Genomic DNA, 20597 nt, shown 5'->3' on the forward strand with positions numbered 1-20597 from the left:
ACAAATGTCCTTTTAATAACGTGACAAACATTTATACTTACAGTATGAACAAAAAAAGTTTTGAAATTCTTTGCTTCTGGGCGTAGCTCCTGTGACCATGGAATTTCTCCTTTCAGGACCTTATTTACTGGATCCACATAATATAGGTGTGGACCTTCTGTAAGAAGAAGCTGACGCCGACGCGCAAACAACCCCTATGAAAGAAATCACAAACACACAAGGGAAAAGGTCAGTAAGTGGCACTCAACGGCAGAGTAGTAGATGGGTGCCAGGCAAGTAATCCCGATCCAAGGACTATATGAATATATAAAGAAGATCTTGCTGAACTCCAGTGGAAAATGTAAAAAAATGTGGTTTATTCAGTTAACATTAGACAGTGCATTGAGAAAGGTCCCAATGTGGGACTGAAACGTTGCACTGTATGTTGACTGAATAAACCACATTTTTTACATTTTCTACTGGAGTGCTGCAAGATATATATATATATATATATATATATATATATATATATACATACACACACACACACACACACACACATATATATATATATATATATATATATATATATGTGTAACTGTCATGCACCATCAGCCTGTATTTAGTCTCTGCCTGTAAATGAAGAGAATCGTGTTACTCTACTCACCTTTCTTTTATCAACTGGACCCATTTTTAGAATTAAATTGTTTTCCACAAACTGGTGCCTGTAATAATAAAAATATACTCATCAATGCCCCTATCCAAAAAGAGTATAGAATGCATGTTAACATAGAACGAGTTTATTTAACATTTTACATTAAGACGGTAAAACATTACACATCCGTAATGCACAACAAACTGGATAAAGTAAATTAATACGGAAACGATCAGCAGCCTAATGAAACATTCTGACACTGTTGATGAAGGATCAGGTTACAGCTGCCCATAGAAGTCTATGAAGGGGGGAGCAGATGCAGTGTGAGAGGCAGAAAGACACAGGCGCTGCTGCAGCTTCTAGTAAGTATGATACGTCACCCCAGTGCTGGATTCTCAGCTACACTGCTCATTACGGTTGTGTAATCTCTTCCATGCTGCTGCAGCATGTATGTTATATATATATATTACATATATATATATATATATATATATATATATATATATATATAAAATAGATGATATAAATAGAAGAGGAGAATTCTATCTCTGTGTGTGCTGTGTATAGAAGATATAATAGCAGTTAGGCTCCACCCATTAGCTCAGGGAAAACGGAGAATTCGAGATAGAGCCTGCAGAGGGGAAAACTACTAAACAATGCAGAATACACGTCACATAATGGACAGAATTAGTGTTAATCCTCAGGTAAACACATATGACAGCTTATTCTGAAAAGTCACCTGAAGGGTTACGTATGGTTTAAATGTGGAAATTGCAAATAGATTCTGAATTAATGTACTCACTATGGGACTCCGATTACAATAAGTAAGAGCTTTACAGCAAAGTCTATAATGAATACTGGATCCTTGAAGACTGGACTGAGACAAGGCATAAATTGCCTGTGCTATATTTCTATCAGAGGAGAACATCTCCTGTCAGATCTCCTATAAAGCGGCAGAAGCAAAGAATGTCCTCACAATTTCCCATCTAGTCTAATATTGAACTAAATTCTTAGAAGATGTTGCCTGGTTTAGAAAACCCATTTTCATATTCCCTATTGGGGATTTCTGGCTTTGTAGATGGGGGTCATAAATAAGCCAGAGAGAAAAAAAAAAGCTCTGGAGGACTCACCACATTCATGCATTACACAGACAACCCATTAAATTTCAATGACCGCTGTGAAGTGCTTAATTTCTCGTGGTGGGGCTGCAGGGGTACTGAACATTTGCTCCAAGTTTCCCACCCCAGATTTAAGTGTCCCTCCAAATGTTCCTATTCCAAATAATAGGACCCATGCACAGTATCCACTGGGCATTGTACGCAGATGCCGCACAGATCAAAGCAGGCAAACGCTTTGAATATCAGCTTTAAAAGGGGCTGTCTGCTTTGGGCAATTTTGTTAGAAAGGTCCCTTGATAATAAGGAGATCACAAAGTGTTCCCCTGCTGGGACCCTCACCGATCAGCTGTAATATGTGGGGAAACCTGGAAGAGTTTTTCCCTGCAGGGCTACCACAGGCGAAATGAAGTATTACACAAGCTCATTTACATTAACGGGTTGTCAAGGTAATGCTGGACAGGACAGGCCCTCCAGAGCGAGAGAGACTTTCTATGTAACGGTCTCCACTCTGGTCAAGAAATGAGGATCTTGAACAGAGGACCCCCTTCTATTGACACAGAATTATTCGAATGGTGCAGAGATCCGAATGGTATCTTACATATATAATGCAGAGAGAGATGAATTAGAAAGGAGACCCAGCTATGAGGCTGAGGAATTCTCGGCCCTAACAAAATGATCTTGTTGAGCATTTTCAAGACGGTCTATCATCATTTACTACAGTACTCATTTCCACGCTACTTTTGTGTATCCAACTGACTCACCATTGGTTTCCACCAGCTTGTTTCTCCAACAGAAGCCGCTTTTCCAACTCTGAGAACTGTAGATCAAGCTCGAAAGAATTATTATCAAGGTCGTGAATGTACTGTTCTATGTTACTACCAGATCTTTGTGGCTGAACAGGTTCTGGTGCGAGTAGTGCTTGAGAGGATGCGGACGAAGCTACCTGCATTCCCCCGAACTGACTCAAGAGGTCGTCATACTGGAAATAAAACAGAAGGACAAAAGTGAGAAGGGTCATATATAAAAGGGTCAGACTAGACACATTTACAGCATGCATACTAAATGTCCCCTAAAGTGAAACTCCACCTTGTAAAATGACATTAGGGAACTGCACGGTCAGAGATTTCCTAATATCATGTTATTCCCAAAGTCAGATTTTTAAGGACATTGGCTACCTGGCTCCTAGTTTTTTTCCAAAATACGACCAGTAGAAAACAAGATAGTTGTGAAGTGTTCACTTTAAGCCGTGTATTACTACATATCACCAGACACGATTGCATTCAGCATCTAGTACCCTGGAGATTTTCTCACTGTTGGGGGGAGTTACCACAAGAAAGAGGGTTGTCCAGCATTGCATCCGAGTAGTTATGGCAAATAATTTACAATAAGGTATATTCCAGTCATAAGAAATTGATGGCTCATCTTCAGGATAGACCATCAATATCTGACGTACCGACAACCCCGCCGATCAGCTGTTTTTTGAAGGGGCCACGGCTCTGCTTCCCCCTCATTACAGTCACTGCTCTGTGAATCGCCGACACACGTGTAGCAGCGGTTCACAGTATTACAGCCTTCCCCCATTTAAGTGAAGGCTGTAATACTGTGAATCACCACTACAAGTGTGTCGGCGATTCACAGTACGAGCAGTGTCAGTGATAAAGTGGAAGCAGCTCTCGTACGAGCACCACGGCCCCTTCAAAACAGCGGAGTGGCGGAGGTGCCAGTAGTCCAACCCCTACAAATCAGATGTTTATGGCCTATCTTGAGGATAGGTCATAAATTTTTTATGACTGGACGGACAACCCTTTTAAAGTGCATAGGAGAGTAACTGATCCATTGAACGAATTATTAGAAGTCACGCATCCTGATGACCTCTATGGCGAAGCCTCACAAAATAGCTGCATCAACTGTGTGTAGATGAAAGCTATTCTGCGAGATTTTGTTTTTATCTATATTTATGCGAATTTGAACTTAAAAGTAATCTTCTGGGTTTTATTTATTTATTATTAAAATTTTTATTGAATATATACGCATACAATGAAAGAAAGATCAAACATTACAACGAGTATAATCAAAAAGTCTCTAGAGTTCACGCAGGAACTTAATTGTAAAAAGCAAACAAAGCATTATGCATCAGTATGAAGTAGATCGTACAATGCAGCAGAAATAAAACACAAACAATGCTCATGTATGTAATACATTCAATTAGTAGGAATCTCCTGGTTTTTTATTATACAATTAGTCTGTAATATGGCTTATACCAGCAATGAACAGCAGATTTTGCTGCTAGTTATATACATGAATGAACTTCAGAAAATATATGCTAATTAGTCATAGGTATCTGATCTGTCAATCATTAAAAGAGGTAAGTCCACAACAAAACTTTTTACACTTATAAAATTAGAACGTTCATAATAATGTAATAGGTGGGGGTCCGACCTCTGTGACCCGACTGTTACTAAAGGACAAGAGGCCCCAAGTATCATACCTGGTGGGGGGAGTAGTCCTTTTGTGCACAGGCACTCTATACAAATGAACGGGACTAGACTGTTTATGATGTTTTTATTTAGGCTACATGGACACAAAAACCGTGCATAAATCTGGCCCGTGTGCGTTGATTTATTACATCTGTGACATGTGTTTTTCACACACGCAAATAACTTTTTTTTATGGAATTGCTGCGCAAATCACGCAGAACACACGGATGTGCAATCCGTGTTCTGTGAATGGTTTTCACGCACCCATTTACTTCAATGGGCGCCTAGGTGCGACAAAACGCACCAATATAGGACATGGAGTGTGCATGTGTGAACGGCCCTATTGAAATCAATGGGTCTGTGTGCTGTGCGTGATTTCCATGCACAGCACACGGACGAGATTCACGTTCATGCGAATGGGCCCTTACAAGTTACCCGTGCAGTGGTCTCCTAGTCTACTACTCCAAGAGTAAGTGAATTATAAAGCCCAAAATATCCAGATGGAGCTCATACAACATGAAATAACTTACATTTCCATAAAACTCTTCATCATCTTCAGCCATTGCAGGCAGGTATGCTGTTAGTTTTGGAGGAGTCTGAAGGTGAAGGTGCCACGTGATGCCATCAAAGAATGAATGAGCTTTAAGGGGACCATATCCTCCCATCTCCTCACAGCCTAATCGTTTAGTAGGGTCGAGGACCTATTAAAAAGAAGATTGTTTTCAAAATTTACCTCGATAGAAAAATCAATAAAAAAAAAAAAACAACAACTTTATATAAAAAGGGATATTCCCATCTTATAAAGTGATGGAACATTGCTAAGATATGCCATCACTTCACGATTGGTGGGGTTCTGACCTATGGGACCCCCACCAATTCAATGAAGAGACTGCCGAGTCCTCTTGACTATTTTTTCCTGACCACCTGGCTGTGCAGGGAACTGCAGCTCGCTCTTGTTACTTGAATGGGTTCCAGCTACAGATCCGTTCACAACCAAGTGGCCAAGAGTGCCGCTGTGCAGGATAAAACTGGTGTCAATTTCAGCATTGATGGGGGTCCCAGAGGTCGAAATCCCACGATCATAAAGTGATGGCATATCCTAGCGATATGCCCTAATTTTATAAGATGGGAATATCCCTTTAAAAAAAAAGGCAACTACATGTGGCATGTAGCTACAACATGGTCAGATATATTTACATCATCTCTGCAAAGAATAGGGAAAGGCTTCAAACCTTAACACAGACATCTAATAAGTAAATACATTCCATTTAAATTATGAAGTCAGAAAATGCTTTTAGCAACTTTATTGTTGCACATATTGTGTAATATAGATGTAGCAGAGCAGATAATTTTTTTTAATGTATTTCACGGACTTATAGAGGCTCTATCACCAGATTATAAGTGCCCTATCTCCCACACAATCTGATCGGCGCTGTAATGTAGAGAATAGTGGTTTTTATTTTGAAAAACAATAATTTTTGAGCAAGTTATGAGCAATTTTAGATCTATGCTAATTTGTTTCTTAATAGACAACTGGGCGTTTTTTTACCTTTTGACCAAGTGAGAATTGTGAAGAGAAACGAATGACGCTGACCAATCAGAGTCATACACTTCTCTCCATTCTTGTCCATTTGTACTCAGCACAGCGTGATCTGGGGAGATCACGCTGTGCTGTCACATACACCCACATTAACTTTACTGAAGTGTCTTGAGAGTGAATAGACATTGCCTCCGGCCAGGATGCTACGTCTGTTCACAATCCAGACACTTCAGTAAAGCTTGTGTAGGACTTAATCACAGCACAGCGTGATCTCGTGAGATCACGCTGTGAATGACAGCACACTGAGATCACGCTGTGCGAGTAAGTCCCACAAAAACTTTACCGAAGTGTTGGGAGTGTGAATAGACATCGTATCCTGGCTGGTGGTGAGGTCTATTCACTCTCAAGACACTTCAGTAAAGTTAATGTGGGTGTATGTGACAGCACAGCGTGATCTCGCAACATGAATGGAGAGAAGTGTATGACGCCGATTGGTCAGCTTCATACACTTCTCTTTACAACACCCACTTGGTCAAAAGTTAAAAAACGCCCAGTTGTCTATTAAGAAACGAATTAGAATAAATCTAAAATTGTCGTTTTTCAAAGTAAAAACACTTATCTACATTACAGCGCCGATCAGAATAGGTAGGGGATAGTACACTTATAATGTGGTGACAGAGCCTTTTTAACAGCGGTTCTCCCAAAATATTAGGCAGGTTGTTTGATGGTTCTCCTTCACATGCATGCGGTCATCAATTCTCCATCCACTCTTATTTCAGTGCGTTAAGATAGGCAATATTAACAATGTGCACAGAACGCCAGAAGACTAGAATAAGCAAGCAACTGGATTCAGCTATATCCAAGAAACATGTAATTATTTTTAATAATGCAAATTGATAAAATTCTTCTATTGCCAAGCTGTATTCTCTGAAGTATATTTACATTTAATAGAAAATCTCTTTAAGGTAACACACCATGGTTTACCTGCAGCCCTATGGGGAACGCCAGATAACATATCATGATCATCTGTGCCAGATGACAAACTCAGCTCCGTTACATCTGCATAAACATAGGCTGCCGTTTGAGAAAAACCTACTACATACCAGAAGTTTTTCTACAAGGTCTTTTGCTCTGGGGAAGAACTTTTCTGGGAAGTCATATTCCAGCTTTATTATCTTCTGAAATATAAGGTATTCATTGCTGCAAGAGATAACACACAGCCAATCACCAACTGTAATTCTATACCCAAATTCATGTTAAAAACACCCCAAACAACAAAAACATAATTTTGACCGCACGATTCCTTTTCTCCACCTACATCAAGTCGCACGCTTACCCAGCTCGGAAAGGTGGTAATCCGGCGACTAATTGATAGACAATGCATCCCAGTGCCCAAAGGTCCGAACTGGAGGAGAAAATACAAAACAAAAACATAAAAATCAAAATCGAACAGAGGCACAAAAATTACAAGAGGGGTTTTCTGGGAGTCTTTTCCCAAGGCCATCTGCATTTGACTCCCGGAAAACCCCTTTAATTTGTTTGCTGAAGACAAAATAAAATACATTTTTCGTATCTGTGGGGAACACCTCTTTAAATGTAGTCAATTAAATACATAATTGGGTATTTTAAGAAATCCAATTCTATTTGTTAGGGAAATATGTATGGATACACAATACATTCTATTATGCAGATATAATTGTGACCACTAGAGGTCACCCTCTCTACAGGAAGTATCCTGTAAATTCAGTACGTGAACCACATCACTTTGTGGCTACAACTTTAAAGAGACTCTGTCACCACATTATGAGTGGCCTTTCTTGTACATAATATGATTGGCCCTGTAGTGTAGATTACAGCAGTGTTTTTTTATTTAGAAAAACAATCATTTTTGACGGTATGACCTATAGTCACTAATGAGTTTCTCAATGGACAACTGGGCGTGTTTTACTTTTTGACCAAGTGGGCGTTGTGGAGAGAAGTGTATGACGCTGACCAATCAGCGTCATACACTTCTCTCCATTCATTTACACAGCACATTGTGATCTTATTACATCATTATGTGCAGCAACATAAACACACTATAACGTTACTGAAGTTTCCTGACAATGAATATACATTACCTCCAGCCAGGACGTGATGTCTATTCAGAATCTTGACACTTCTGTAGCGTCTGTGTGATATTTACAGCAAGGCAAGCGTAATCTCGCGAGATTACGATGTATCCTGTCATTTAAAACGAGATTACGCAAAAAAATTTTAAATTAGGTGCCATGGCGGAGAGAACATCTTCCCCTGTTTTTGTTGAGGAACCTGGCGCAGGATGCGGATTTCCTCTGCGGCGACACTGCTGGTAAGAAGCATTATTCCAACGATATCTGCAGCACTGACCAGGGCAACTCTGGGCTGTATTATGCCCGCACTATCCCTAGTTAAGAATTACCTTCTGGACGAGTTTCAGTTTTGCAAGGCGTATACCCTATTTTTAACAGGTACATCTTTGTAGGGCATACAGTGATATCTCTAAAAAGAAGACATCGGTGGACAGAATCCTCACCACCCCCAGTGCTACAAGGACTTTAGTATATCTGTTGCCTTGGGGGGTCATCTAGATGAGAAAAATCCACTTTTTATATACGCTAAGGCCTTATTCACATGAACGGGTTATACATCCGTGCTACACGCGTGATTTTCACGCGCGTCGCACGGACCTATGTTTATGAATGGGGCCGTTCAGACTGTCCGTGAATTTCACGCAGCGTATATGCGCTGCGTGAAACTCATGACATGTCCTATATTTGCCAGTGTTTCGCGCAGCACACACCCATTGAAGAATCGACAATTGTCACATATAGGTGTACATTGACTGATCACAGTGGGACCCCCCCCCCCCCTCCCACTGATCACTGGAGTTCCATACCCCATTTTTACCTTACTGCAACACACACCCCTCGCAATGAGATGCTTGAATGGAGTGGCGGTCGAGCATGCGCCCGCCGCTCCATTCAATGTCTATGAGACGGATGGAAACAGTCGAGTGCTGCACTCAGCTGTTTCGGTAATTCCCATAGACTTTAAATGGAGCTGTAATGCTCAATCGCCGCTCTAGTCAATGTCCTCCTCAATGAGGGACCCCTTGTCCTTGTTAGGGGTATCAGTGATCAGACAATTAACACCTATCCTGTGGATAGGTTATAATTGTCGATTCTAGAAATACTCCTTTAATTTCTCCTGTGGTGGCGCTGCAGGGAAAATGAACACTCACTGCCAGGTTTTCACACAGATTACAGCTGATCATTGGGGGTCCCAGCAGGGGAAAATTTCACAATCAGATTATGGCTAAAGGAAGTTCCTAACAAGTAAGGATTGTCAGGAGGGATATAAGAATTTATGGCGAGTTCCGACTTCTGGTATTGCTCCAGTAGTATACTTACATTTTAAGCAGCTCAGAATTTTAGTGATCGTCACAACGGACATGCAATCAATAAATATATCAAAACAACATCGGTCTACTTCCAGCTAACCCTCCACTGCCAAGGCCAAATCAACCCCATGGTGATCTAAATTTGTTTCAGTAGAACTGCGGGGGGTCCAGATGTTGCAGCCAGACTATAGACCCTAAAAAGCGGCCAGATTACTGCAGTGCGAAGCCAGCCTTAGGCAGGGTTCACACGGAGTTTTTTGCAGGCGGAAATTCTGCCTCAAAATTCAGTTTGGAAGTTTGAGGCAGATTTTCCTCTGCCTGCACGCCGATTTTCGCTGCGTTTATCGCCCATGGCCATTGAGCGCCGCGAGTATAAAACGCCACGAAATACGCTTTCTCTGCCTCCCACTTATGTCAATGGGAGGTCAGAGGCGTAAACGCCCGAAGATAGGGCATGTCCCTTCTTTCTCCCGCGAGACGGTTTTACCGCTCGCAGGAAAGAGAGGCCTCCGCCTCCCATTGAAATCAAAGGGAGGCATTTTCGGCCGGTTTTTGAGGAGTTTTGCGGCGTGGTTTCCGAGTCAAAAAACTCTGTGTGAACATAGCCTAAAGCTGTACACGCACATCAATCATTCTCCATATCCTTAGGGAGGGTTTTCCCTTTCCACTTCTCCTGGGATTGGTCCGCATTTGTGATGATGAAACAATGGACAAGAGAACAGATCAGGGTGAGGGCTGATTCACACGAACGTGACGTTTTTGCGCACGCAAAAATCGCGGCGATTTGCATGCGCAAAAGGCACTTGACAGCTCCGTGTGGCCTGTTCGTATGGATGCGCGGCTGCGTGCTTTTCGCGCAGCCGCCATATTTATGACACTCCGTTTGGATGTTTGTAAACAGAAAAGCATGTGGTGCTTTTCTGTTTACATTCATTCTTTTACTGTTATTGCGCGAATAACGCGCGTCCCACGGAAGTGCTTCCATGGGGCATGCGTGATTTGCACGCACCCATTGACTTCAATGGGTGCGTGATGCGCGAAAAACTCCGACACATAGAACATGTCGTGAGTTTTACGCAGCGCACTAACGCTGCGCAAAACTCACGGACTGTCTGCACTGCCCCATAGACTTCTCTAGGTCCGCGCGAGCCGCGTGAAAACCACGCGGCCGGCACGGACCCAAAACACGTTCGTCTGAATCCGCCCTGAATCAGGACTTTATATCCACAGACTGCTTGAAATTAAATGAATGTTTCACCAGATCAGTACAGGAAATAAGGCATAAAAAAACCCGTTGTACTTGCCTTTTACACGCGGATTTCTCTGTGAGGAGTTCAGGAGACACATATTGTGCAGTTCCAACAAATGAATTTGCCCGTGCTGTGGGGGAAAAAGACAAAAATATTTTCTGTATTCACTTTCAACAAATACAAGTTAATCATGGGGAGGCCTATTTTTTGGCAAATAATAACACTTCATCTTCCTCATTTCCATTTATAGATATCTAGCTTAAAGCATATATTTACCTGAACATTATGTGACAGTTTACACGTTAAAAATCTACATATAAAGTTGGGTGATTTTTGTAAAAACTTTCCATTATTCATCTTGTATGGTTCTTGAGTTATAACATGATCTATATCTCACAGCTGCATTTACAGCTCTGCTGGTTGTCACTGGAAACAGTCAACAAGCCTGGGGTTAGACAGACATATGTGGAGTTGATATAGATTGCATATAAGGGACTGAGCTAATGAATTTCATATCTCACAACAACACGTGGATTGTAAGAGATGTTCTATGTTGATCTATTCCAGAGCAAGGGTCATATTTTGTTTTTGCACCGGGCCACTCTGCGGTCTCTGTGTTAGTGACACCCCTACCAGATTATCTGAGCTTTCCATCGGAACGGAGCCCTGACTGGCCCAAACTGAAACCAAAGGTTTCCGTTTCCATCACCACTGATTTCAATGGTGACGGATCGGGCGCCAATGGTTTCAGTTGGTATCCGTTGTGCAAAGGTTCTGTCATTTTGACGGGATGAATACCGTAGTCTACTACGGTATTCATCCCGTAAAAACTACGGAACCCTTGCACAACAGAGACAAACTGGAACCATTGGACGCCGGATCCGTCACCATTGAAATCAATGGTGATGGAAACGGAAACCTTTGGTTTGGGCCAGTCAGGGCTCCGTTCCGACGGAAAGCTCAGACGGAACATCGGAACGGAGCCCTGACGCAGATGTGAGCATTACCTTACTGGCACTTGTCTTTTTCATGGTGAATTGCATGATCCTATCTCCTGCTATTCAGGACGTGTGGTCTAGGCTGTACTGTAATTATATCACTTACCTTGCCGGCTATCAGACGACAACACCTTCGCTGTCCCAAAGTCTGTAATTTGAATATGCATGTCTTCACTAAGCAAAATGTTTTCTGGCTTAAGGTCTCTGAAAAAAAGAGTAATGTTTCACAATTATCCAAATATTAGAACAACATGACATTCATACAGCGGCATATTACTTCTGAAAATGGAACTTAAAGGGGTTTTCCGAAGAGAGAAAATTGAAGGATAAGTAAATGGGAGAGGACTAATTACTGTGAACCACCGCTACAAGTGTGTCTGCGATTCACAGTATTGAGCGACGAAGAAGTAGTAGCAGCTGATCGGCAGGGGTGCCAAGAGTCAGACACTCACTGATCAGACTATCCTGAGGATAGGCCATCAATTTTCTCTCTCCGGAAAACTCCTTTAACCATAGAATTTTTTTTAAACCTTTATATGAGCTCACCTGTGAATAATTCCCTTCTCGTGTAGGTATTCTAAAGCGCACACAATTTCAGCGGAGTAAAACCTTGTACAGGTTTCATCAAATGACCCAATCTTCCTTATGTACTTCAGTAGTTCGCCATTTTTGGCATAACTGAGGCCAAAGTCTGCAGCCATTGTTAAGAATTATTATTATTATTATTTTTTTTATTAAGAAACTTGTTATTTATTTACTTCCTGATGTGACATAATTTTGGCTGGATAAAACATATGCAGAAAAACTGAATACTAGGATGTTGTTTTAGCAGCAATTACGGACGCATTCACTTCCATTGTCCACAGACACCTTCCGGTTTATTTACGGGAAGGCGTCCGGGCCGTACAAGTGTACAGCAAAAGATAAGACACGTCCTATCTTTTGCTCTTTACAGTCCGTGCTCCCATACTTTGTATGGCAGCACGGGGAAAAAAATGCAGACGGCTCCCGCGGCCGGCCGTGACCCACAATCGCGGGCCGTGATTACGGGCACGGCCGTGTGCACAGGGCCTAAATGGGGCTTATATTGGTACAATCTACAAGATCCCAGAATGAGACACATACAGGAGGTATATTTTATTTTCTTCAAATTCAAGTACATATTTTCTATATTCTGAATGTTACACAGGTTTTCCAGTTTTAGTAGATAAAGCTTAAATAGGGGTTATACAGTTCTCCAAAATTTATTGCAAATCCTCAGGATAGGCCATCAATATTTATACTAGAAAGTAGTAGAACTTTTCATTTACACAGTGATTAAACTGGAAAACACCTTTTAACCCCTTCACAACTGCCATACAGCTATACAAGTTCCAAATGCCGATGCCCAGTAAACATTAGCAGCCTGGAACAGGGTTTAATGGGTGCAGTGCTGCTTCAGTGTGATTGCAGGTCACGGCCAGCCGCAGGGAGCCGTCTGCAGTTGGACTCATGTCTGCCGGGGCTTTAAGAGCCCAGATGTGCACCCCTCCGACCCACTGTAGCTAGCAGCACCCAAGCTCCCTCTAGGAGCAGAATCCCCGGCCAGCTGTCTGGCCGAGGATTCTCTTCCTAGAGGGAGCGCCCAATGTCTCTACATCCCCGCTGTAAATAGTGCCCACCCCCGCTGTAGATCGCACCACCTAAACTCCCAATAGGAGCGGAATTCCCGGTGTCAGAACGCTCTGTGCCGGGGATTCCCCTTCTAGAGAGAGCCATCAGGAACTTTCTCTAGGAGCAGAATCCCTGCCACAGAGCGATCTGACACCGGGGATTCTGCTGCTAGAGAGAGTTCCTGATGTCACTGTCCATATATAGTGACGCCAGTGCCTTCTCCAGTAGTAGAATCCCCAGTGAGAGTGTTGGCCGGGGATTTCGCTACTCGAGAAGCCCCTGGCATCACTATCCATATAAGGACAGTAACGTCAGGGGCTATTCCTGGAGAGGAATCCCCAGCCAGATGGATTCCGCTCTCACAGGGAGCTACAGTTGTTCTGTTTACAGGAAGGGGGACCATTTAGGGGGGGAGGGGGTGCAATCTACCAGGGTTGTATCTACATGGGCATTGTGGCATTATGGGCATTGTGGCATGGGCACTACCTACAGGGGACAATGTGGCGCTAGCTGCATGGGCGCTATGGCATTATTAACAGTGGGCACTATGGCGTTTTCAGTTGGCTGGGACAAAAAAAAAAAAACCCTAACTAAATTCATCCTTTGTTTTTTTTGTTGTTTTTTTAACGTTCATGAAAAACAGCTCGCAAATGGTGGTGAAAAACAGTCAGACGGCTGGGAAATGGATTAAAATTGACACATTTATGCAAAATAGCCATGAAAAACTGACACTTGATCAGTTATTAACTGTGAATATAGCCTATATCCCTCTTCACTCCCTGCTTGTTACAGAGCTGTACATTGTGTGTAATATACACACACACACACGATGTAGATAAATATATATTTTAAAAAAAAAAATTACAAAAAAAGTGTGCTTTTTACAAAAAAAAATAAATATAATTCTGATTTGTCTGGTCATAATAAAAATTAAAAACACATGGATTTAATTAAACTAATCTAGAAAATTAAAGCCTCATAAGTCTTGTAAAGAACGAAGTGCAAATAGTTGTGATATTCAAAAGCGGTTACAAAAGATATTATCGTTTAAAGAGCATATCAGAAATGGAAAATTTGACCTGGACACAGGAGCATCAATGACCCTTGGTCATTAAAGGGTTAAAGGTCAGGATTACACACCCACACAGTTTTGATGCAGTTTTTGGCTCAGGTTTTTTTTTTTAGCCAGACAGGAGGAGACCAAAAAGAAAGGAGAAGCATAAGTATTTTCTTTATAAAACCTTCCTTACTTTTGGATCCACTTCTGGCTTTGGCTCAAAAAACTGCTTCAAAACGGTGTGTGAGATCCTAGCCTAAGGCCTCATATGCACACGTCAGTATTTGGAGGCAAACATCAGGAGTGCGTCCAAAACACATAAGAGGTGCAAATCTTTCCATTATAGGTTTTCTCGGTTTATGTTCCACTACTGGTTTTGGCTACCAAATACTGAAGCAAAATACTGACCAGAATACGGACGTGTGCATGAGGACTAAAGGGGTTTACCAGTACTTCGATATTGATGGCCTATCTTTAGAATAGGCGATCAATGTCAGATTGGTGAGGGTCTGACTCCCGGAACCCCAACTAATCAGCTGATTCAGGCTGCAGCATTCTGGTCACTGCCAAAACCCCTTCAACGTTTAACAGGCACATCGTAGTACATTACCAGGCACAGCCACTACCAAACGTACGGTGCCGTGCCCGGTAAACAACGAAGGGGACGCAGTAAACTATCTGACAAGCACTGCGTGCCCTGCTGTTAACTGATCGGTGGGGGTACCATCCCACCGATCTAATATTGATGGCCTTTCCTTAGGATAGGCCATCAATATCAAAGTCCCGGAAAGTCTATTTTCAACCTTACTATGTAATGTCTGAAACCATAGCTAGTGATGGGCTATCACGGTCTCATCTGGACAAAATCGGTCTTATTTTGTGTTGGTCTTTCACTACTAGTCTCTACTACCCAACAAGTTTTCTTAATACTTTCCATTTCCAAATATTTTGTTCCTGATCTTCTCTTGAGGTGAATAAAATGACAGAACCTGGGTTGCTTTGCAATTTAAAATTCTTCTCATATCACTTGTTTTAAAGGATACATAGTTTTTCAACATCTTGAAACGTGAAGTATAGCTTGACGAAGAACGGGTGGTCCAATCGTGACATTACATCTCTTTCCCTGGTCACATACGGTACCTTATTCTCCTTTACAATGTGACGCTTCTGTAGAATTTTAACTAAAAAAAAAAAAGTTTAAAAAAAAAGAGAAAAATTACTAAAGGATGATTCTCTAGGTGTGAAGAATTATTATTAAAGGCTACGTCCACCTTTGCAACCATTTTTATTGCTCCAACGCATCTAAAATAAAGGAATTAATCAAAATTTCCTGTATTTTTTTCGTCTACCTCTCCCACACAGACCTATGCGTCTCAATGGTAACAGACTACAAACCAACTCTGTGTAGTCTGATCCTGCAATCCTAATTTCAGACTACACAGTATTTATCTTTTGCCTTGGAGACGCATAGGTCTGCATTGGAGCGAAAGACACAAAATGGTAGGAGAGATTTAAATCAAGATCTATTGCAAAGTTGTTTCATTTGATGCATTGGGACCGTAAACAAATTTGGTTGCGAAGATGGACGTACACTTTAAAGATAAAGAGACCCGTTTTAAAAAAAACGACAAGTTAAAACTGCAATTATCCATTTTGTGTACACGGACTGCCAATATAGGGCTGGCAGCAGGGCAATGCCATTTATGCTCTTTAGGCCGGGACTCCACAGCGTTTTAAATGTATGGCGATCATTACATTTTATGATTATTAACCTATTGAGGGTGGAGTGGACAAAATTTAATTTTTCATGCATCCTCAGCAGGCATATAAAAACCATTAAGAGTGGAAAGTAAAATATATACTCACTGGCATACTCTCTTCCTGTCGCTATCTCTTTGGCCAAGACAACCTGTAAAATAGAACATTCAAACATTAATAAGTAATGAAAACATAAAGAATACCGACAACAGATGGTCAGTTAAAGAGGACGTGCCCATGAGAAGATCCCTTTTTGCTGTAAGGTTTCCCTGATGATCAGCTTACCAGTGACCTGCAGCCGTGTACTCTGTGGGACAAACCGCCAGCAACAATTAAGATCCCTTGTAGCACCACCACAGGGAAAATGAAGCATTACACAGCTGCTATTCAAATCAGTGATCTGTTCGTCTGATGAATTGACAAGCTGGGTTCCCCAGAACAGGAGACACACTCCGGGTAATAAATGAGGGGGGGGGGGGGGGTAATGTACTATACATTGCTCCACCCCTTTCAGGGCCACAGGAATTGTCGCACTTTTACAATACAACACAAGACCCATCATGTGACATCAGATTGTAATAGTGCAACGTTTGAGTATCATTGTGGCCATGTACCCTTAGTCAAAGGTTTCCAAAGCAACACAAGGCTCTGTTCACATGTGCGTAGGAGAATCCATTAGGAGCCCCTGTCGCAGGTTCTGTCAAAAATACCAGAAAAAAAAAGAAAAAACAAAAAGCAGCACACAGCGCTATTTTTCAGATAAAATGACGGACGCCATTTCGGAAACTTGTCGGACCCAATTAATGTCAACGAGTCCGTCAGCCACTGTTGTTGTCAGTCATGTGACTGATGAATCACAGCACTGAATTCCGTTTTTCTGCTCCTATGATGAAACAGAAAAACTGAATTCTTAGTGCATATGTGAACAAGGTGCAAGAATAACGAACTCACTGTTGAAAAAGATCCTTCACCAAGGATTTTGCCCAGTCTGAAGTCCTGGGGACGTTTTTTTCGAGGCTGTTGTGTCGGTTGTTGTACAGTCTGCTGCTCGGACTCAGGACTGGCTCTGTACTCTGCTTTGTTAGTTTCGCTGGTGGAGCCTGCTCGGGTACTGCAGTTTGCGAGGGCTGGCGAAGATCCGGAATCTGAATTGATCAGATTGAGAGAAGGAGATGGGCAGGGGCACATAACCACGTTGGACTGAATAGGCATAGTATCAAACTAAAAGAGAAAAAAGAAAAAACATTTTTTTAAATCAGCAAATTATTACAGATCATAAAAGAAAAACAAAAACAAATTAAACAGTTGATCACTTTATAGTTTCCAACCTTCAACTATGACAAGAAAATGCTCTGCATATGGCCGGCTGATTTAATTTTTTTCCCCCACAGATATAAAAGCAAAACCCACCGGACAAAACCTAAAAATGACAGCTGCTTTTAGTGACAGACCTTTCGTAGGGAGGACTTGGCTCGTAGCATGGTATTTGTATGTAATCCCCATGTTTGTTTTCTACAGAAACTCCAGTTTACGCTCAAAAACCAGTAGCTGAAAAGGGGTTTTCCTGACACTTAAAAAAGGGGCCAAATGCTCCATTAGCATTAAAACTAAAATTGTTGTATGACTGCACCAGTGGTACTGGAGTAGCCTGCTACACCTTTCTTTTTCTCTCAAAGTAGTTTTGTTCATGGACACATGACTGGTTGCCGCAGCGACATCACTACGAACGCCACGAACGAAGCAAAGTCACTATAAGCAACATGCCAAGTCTAGGCAAAATTCACTGTCTAGGATGAGCTTTAATCTGGCCTTAAAGAGGCTCTGTCACCAGATTTTGCAACCCCTATCTGCTATATCAGCAGATAGGCGCTGCAATGTAGATTACAGTAACGTTTTTATTTTTTAAAAACGAGCATTTTTGGCCAAGTTATGACCATTTTCGTATTTATGCAAATGAGGCTCGCAAAAGTACAACTGGGCGTGTTGAAAAGTAAAAGTACAACTGGGCGTGTATTATGTGCGTACATCGGGGCGTGTTTACTACTATTACTAGCTGGGCGTTGTGTATAGAAGTGTCATCCACTTCTCTTCACAACGCCCAGCTTCTGGCAGTGCAGCACTGTGACGTCACTCACAGGTCCTGCATCGTGTCGGCACCAGAGGCTACAGATGATTCTGCAGCAGCATCGGCGTTTGCAGGTAAGTCGATGTAGCTACTTACCTGCAAATGCTGATGCTGCTGCAGAATCAAGTGTAGCCTCTGGTGCCGACACGATGCAGGACCTGTGAGTGACGTCACAGTGCTGCACTGCCAGAAGCTGGGCGTTGTGAAGAGAAGTGGATGACACTTCTATACACAACGCCCAGCTAGTAATAGTAGTAAACACGCCCCGATGTACGCACATAATACACGCCCAGTTGTACTTTTACTTTTCAACACGCCCAGTTGTACTTTTGCGAGCCTCATTTGCATAAATACGAAAATGGTCATAACTTGGCCAAAAATGCTCGTTTTTTAAAAATAAAAACGTTACTGTAATCTACATTGCAGCGCCTATCTGCTGATATAGCAGATAGGGGCTGCAAAATCTGGTGACAGAGCCTCTTTAAAGGGTAACTAAACTTTTAAAAAACTTTTGACATGTCATAGTGACATGTTAGAAGTTTTGATCGGTGGGGGTCCGAGTACGGAGACCCCCCACCAATTGCTAAAATTAAGCGTCAGAAGTACTCGGGTGAGCCGCGGCCCCTTCAGTCAGCTGATTGGCAGGTGTGCCGGGAGTCGGACCCCCACAGATTTGATATTGATAACCTATCCTGAAGTAAAGGCCATCAATAAAAATTTAAAAAAAAAAAGCCTGGTCAACTCCTTTAACCCCTTAAAGAGGCTCTGTCACCACATTGTGCAACCCCTATCTGCTATTACAGCAGATCGGCGCTGCAATGTAGATTACAGTAACGTTTTTATTTTTAAAAAACGAGCATTTTTGGCCAAGTTATGACCATTTTCGTATTTATGCAAATGAGGCTTGCAAAAGTACAACTGGGCGTGTTGAAAAGTAAAAGTCCAAGTGGGCGTGTATTATGTGCGTACATCGGGGCGTGTTTACTACTTTTACTAGCTGGGCTTTCTGATGAGAAGTATCATCCACTTCTCTTCACAACGCCCAGCTTCTGGCAGTGCAGCACTGTGACGTCACTCACAGGTCCTGCATCGTGTCGGCACCAGAGGCTACACTTGATTCTGCAGCAGCATCAGCGTTTGCAGGTAAGTAGCTACATCGACTTACCTGCAAACGCCGATGCTGCTGCAGAATCATCTGTAGCCTCTGGTGCCGACACGATGCAGGACCTGTGAGTGACGTCACAGTGCTGCACTGCCAGAAGCTGGGCGTTGTGAAGAGAAGTGGATGACACTTCTATACACAACGCCCAGCTAGTAAAAGTAGTAAACACGCCCCGATGTTCGCACATAATACACGCCCAGTTGTACTTTTACTTTTCAACACGCCCAGTTGTACTTTTGCAAGCCTCATTTGCATAAATACGAAAATGGTCATAACTTGGCCAAAAATGCTCGTTTTTTAAAAATAAAAACGTTACTGTAATCTACATTGCAGCACCTATCTGCTGCAATAGCAGATAGGGGTTGCAAAATCTGGTGACAGAGCCTCTTTAAGGACGCAGCCTAGTTTGGGCCTTAAGGCTCAGAGCCCATTTTTCAAATCTGACATATTTCACTTTATGTGGTAATAACGTCGGAATGCTTAAACCTATCCAAGCGATTCTGAGATTGTTTTCTCGTGACACTTTGGGCTTCATGTTCGTGGTAAAATTTGGTCGATATATTCAGTCTTTATTTGTGAAAAATTGCAAAATTTAGAGAAAATTTACAAAAAATAGCATTTTTTAGAATTTAAATGCATCTGCTTGAAAAACAGACGGTTATACCACCCAAAATAGTTACTAGTTCACATTTCCCATATGTCTACTTTAGATTGGCATCGTTTTTTGAACATTATTTTATTTTTCTTGGACGTTACAAGGTTTAGAACATAAACAGCAATTTCTCATATTCTTAAGAAAATTTCAAAAGCCTTTTTTTGAAGGTGCCAGTTCAGTTCTGAAGTGGATTTGAGGGGCCTATGTATTAGAAACCCCCATAAAACACCCCATTTTAAAAACTAGACCCCTCAAAGTATTCAAAACAGCATATAGAAAGTTTTTTTAACCCTTCAGGCATTTCACAGGAATTAAAGCAAAGTGGAAATGAAATTTGCAAATTTCATTTTTTCTGCTGAATTTCAATTTTATTCAATTTTTTTTTAGTAACAGAGAAGGTTTTACCAGAGAAACACTACTAAATATGTATTGTCCAGATTCTGCAGTTTTTAGAAATGTCCCACATGTGGCCCTACTGCGCTCGTGGACTAAAACACAAGCCCTAGAAGCAAAGAAGCACCTAGTGCATTTTGAGGCCTCTTTTTTATTAGAATATATTTTAGGCAGCATGCCAGGTTTGAAGAGGCGTTGAGGTATCAAAACAATGGAAACCCACCAGAAGTGACCCCATTTTGGAAATTACACCCCTCAAGGAATTCATTTATGGTTTTTGTTATCATTTTGACCGCACAGGTTTTTCACAGCACCTATTTGAATTGGGCTGTGAAATGAAAAAAATTATATTTTTT

General features: G+C 41.8%; 1 protein-coding gene across 1 annotated transcript in view; it reads right to left on the reverse strand.

Annotated features, from left to right (window-relative positions):
* The window catches only part of PDPK1 (3-phosphoinositide dependent protein kinase 1), a 63781-nt gene that overhangs the window by 5391 nt on the left and 37793 nt on the right, over positions 1–20597 (reverse strand). Inside the window, exons 2-13 of the mRNA XM_075830330.1 lie at positions 16858–17127; positions 16015–16057; positions 15192–15329; positions 11985–12129; positions 11545–11642; positions 10495–10570; positions 7106–7174; positions 6873–6969; positions 4760–4930; positions 2514–2731; positions 647–704; positions 42–194 (exon numbers count right to left, since the gene is read on the reverse strand). Of these exons, the coding sequence (XP_075686445.1) occupies positions 42–194; positions 647–704; positions 2514–2731; positions 4760–4930; positions 6873–6969; positions 7106–7174; positions 10495–10570; positions 11545–11642; positions 11985–12129; positions 15192–15329; positions 16015–16057; positions 16858–17127 (1536 nt within the window). The remainder of the gene's footprint in view (positions 1–41; positions 195–646; positions 705–2513; positions 2732–4759; positions 4931–6872; positions 6970–7105; positions 7175–10494; positions 10571–11544; positions 11643–11984; positions 12130–15191; positions 15330–16014; positions 16058–16857; positions 17128–20597) is intronic.

This window comes from Rhinoderma darwinii, chromosome 6 (assembly GCF_050947455.1).
Source record: "Rhinoderma darwinii isolate aRhiDar2 chromosome 6, aRhiDar2.hap1, whole genome shotgun sequence".
Taxonomy (NCBI): domain Eukaryota; kingdom Metazoa; phylum Chordata; class Amphibia; order Anura; family Rhinodermatidae; genus Rhinoderma; species Rhinoderma darwinii.